General features: G+C 34.5%; 1 protein-coding gene across 1 annotated transcript; it reads right to left on the bottom strand.

Annotated features, from left to right (window-relative positions):
- Positions 1–1,787: 1,787 nt before the first annotated feature.
- LOC124839597 (dirigent protein 22-like) lies at positions 1,788–2,692 on the bottom strand. Its single transcript, XM_047315470.2, has one exon. The coding sequence runs from the start codon at positions 2,603–2,605 to the stop codon at positions 2,027–2,029; it is 579 nt and encodes a 192-aa protein (XP_047171426.2). The 5' UTR covers positions 2,606–2,692; the 3' UTR covers positions 1,788–2,026.
- Positions 2,693–3,039: the final 347 nt, after the last annotated feature.

The following is a 3,039-nucleotide window of genomic DNA, read 5'->3' as shown; positions in this document are numbered from 1 at the left end:
CTGTGATTAGTTTAGAGTTTTTCCACAATTGATATCAATCTCTCATTTTCGTTTTGCTTAATTATTTAGTGTGAGTCTTATTTATTTATTTATTTATTTTGTTTATGAGCATGAGTTTGATTTGGACAGCTAATGTTTTTGTATTTGTTCCTCTTTTATATTCAAATTTGCATGTAATATCATATAATTGTTACACTTTAGAGGTAGTAGAGTAGCTAAAGTGTCAAAGCTCATGATATTACTTAACATATGCCGTTTTTTTTAATTATCTTTATTTTAAATTTTAATTAAAATAGTGGACTAACGAGTCAGTTAGTTTTGTGATGCCTTTAACTTGGGAGACAGATTCCGCGAAAAAATTACATAAATTCTATTAACTTTCGTGTATTGAATGACTAATTTTAATTTTTTAAAGAAAAAATATAAAAAAAATCAACTAAAAAAATTAAGCAAAATTACGTGAATTTTCTGGTAAAAAAGTCACTGAATCCGTCCTCCTAATTGAGAGGTTTGTTGGATCGGATGAGACAATTAGTGAATTGAAAGTTCTAACTTAATCTACAAAAATTGAATTTAATGGGCTAATGAATTACTTTGCTTGGCGAAACTACCCTTTCACCCCTATTATTAGTTTTAAAAAGCCAAAATGTTGAAAATAATTAGAAAATAAAGTCCTATATAGATGCATCCTGAATCTTGTAAAAGGTAACGTATTGGTGGGGTTTCCTTGATGGTAGATATATAGAAAACTTTTCAAATGTTGGTGAAGAAAAATGTTTGAGCACTTATTACATCTATGTGTTGTGGGACTTGGACATGGCGTTTGTCCTCAAGTTTTATGACTTGAACGTGTCGTGAGGACTTGTGAGTAGTGGGTCTTTGAGATTTTCTACATCAAATATAGTACATATATTAAAACGTAAGTTTTGGTTAGAAAGCAAGTTGTTTGCTTTCTATTGGTCGAAAATTTAATGACAAGAAGAAAAAAAGGGACTTCACTCACATATGATAAACTATGTATGAATGGGTTTATGGTTATGGTCATTCAATCGAGAAATTTTTTGTTTAATCAACCAAATTCTTATCTTTAATGGCTCATTTATATCAGAGGACCAAACAATATCTAAAGTTAACTCATCTCAATTAATGAATATACTCTTAAGAGTTTTCTTTGAGGTACTCTCAAAGAGTTTGTAATTTGATACCAAGAATGAAATAAATTATTAGATATAATATTTCAAACTGATGCTAGAAACCCTGCACCTCTGTAACCAAAACCAGATAACATACCATCTGTCCATCTCTTGCAGAAGTGACAATGTAACTTTCATGTCAATTAAGTGATCAATCATAAGGTGAAACAACACCATGATTCTTAAAATGTTGCGTCAATTAGGGAAATAAATCTAGAAAAGCAGTGTGAAATTGATTATTAGAGTTAGAGACACTCCACACAGGTAAAATATATCAGCAATTAACACTGTAATGTGAAAGTTCTGGTATAATTTCGCTTTCCGTCTCAGTAATAATTTACCCTCCTGAACTATATACAATCAAAATCTGCCACTTAAAGTGTAAGATATGGTGCCACATTCTTATGCAAGAAACCACAACATCCATGGTTTATTTCATTTCAATACAATCATAATGTGGAAGATGCAGAAGGAAATTTCACACTGCTAAATGGACCATACTTGAGTTTCTTACATGTTAGATTGTGTCTATTGCAGAAAGCCTTTGCTCCAATTGAATCAGTTCAAGACATCATACATTGTTTTCCAATTGCATGCAATATAAAGAGGATCATAAATTATTATTCTAAATATCACACCAACCACAAATACAACATAATTAAATAGGGAACAGAGATGGGTTCATAGCAATAAGCCCCATTTCACGAAAAGGCAAAGGTAGGCATCAAAAGCAAAAGCAAATGCCATATCCCTCAAAAGAAACAAAGAGTGAGAATTGCTAAAGAAAAAGCCAAGTGTATATGATCTGTTCTATACCATAATCAAATAAATAATCAATAATGCATAACATAAACATTGTACTCAACAATAGCATCCCCACTCTTGAAATCAACCCAATGGGTCCTAGCCTCTGCATAGCCTCTTGCAAACCTGAAAAGCCCACTGCCTCCGATCACGGGCATCTCCCTCACCTTGTTGAAAACACAGTTCCTCCCCAAGATGGTGATGGTGCTGCCATTGTACTTCCCGTCAGAGAATGCAAAGTTCATGGCCATGAGAAGATCAATCTCGGTCTGGGAAGCTGAGGCATAGAACCCCTGAGCCTTCCCCACAAGCTTGGAACTCAATTCGGGCCCCAAAGTCAAAGGGTTGTCGATCATGTTGACCAAGCCGAAAGCTGTGGTGGTGTTGAGCTTCAAAGACGGTGGAACAACCGACACCGAAGTGGGGTTGCGCCCAGTAAGAATGTCATGCCAATAGAACTTGAAATGACTGAGTTTTTCTTTCCTCTTTAGGCCTAACAGCTTGCGGTCTACGGCATGGCCAAACTGAGAGTGTTCTTGGGCATTGAGAAGGTGGCAAGAGAGGAGAAGAAGGAGAGAGAATGTGAGGAAAGAATATGGGTTTGGCATGGTGTGTTTGGTGCCAAATTTGGATGCAGAAGAAGGGTTTGGGAGTGGAAAAGGGGTGAAGGGTGAAAGGCTTATAAGGAGACAAGGAAGTGGAGAAAGTGGGGAAAAAGATGAATGGGTGGGTGTGGTTGTTGGTGCCATCATTTCCTAGAACTCATTGGTGGTGTATAGTGTGACCACATTCATTACTTTCTTTCACAAAATACAAACAAATTGTTGTGACAATAGTCCTTAATGGTACTTTTTACAGTGCTTCTTTTTTTCATCTAATTTTATTAAGATTATTTTGCTCCTATAAAAATTATTAAGTCATATTAAAATGGTGTAGAATAATATTTTTCTAAATTGTTGTGTAGTGTAAAACATTTTTATATTTAAAAAGTATTGATTGAAATTTATAATATCCATGAACATTTAGATAGGTTTAGCATGAG

This window comes from Vigna umbellata, chromosome 11, assembly GCF_029865625.1.
Source record: "Vigna umbellata cultivar VRB3 chromosome 11, Vumbellata_1.0, whole genome shotgun sequence".
Classification (NCBI taxonomy): domain Eukaryota; kingdom Viridiplantae; phylum Streptophyta; class Magnoliopsida; order Fabales; family Fabaceae; genus Vigna; species Vigna umbellata.
Note: the sequence above shows the minus strand (reverse complement) of the source record. Positions and strands in the feature narration are given on the sequence as shown.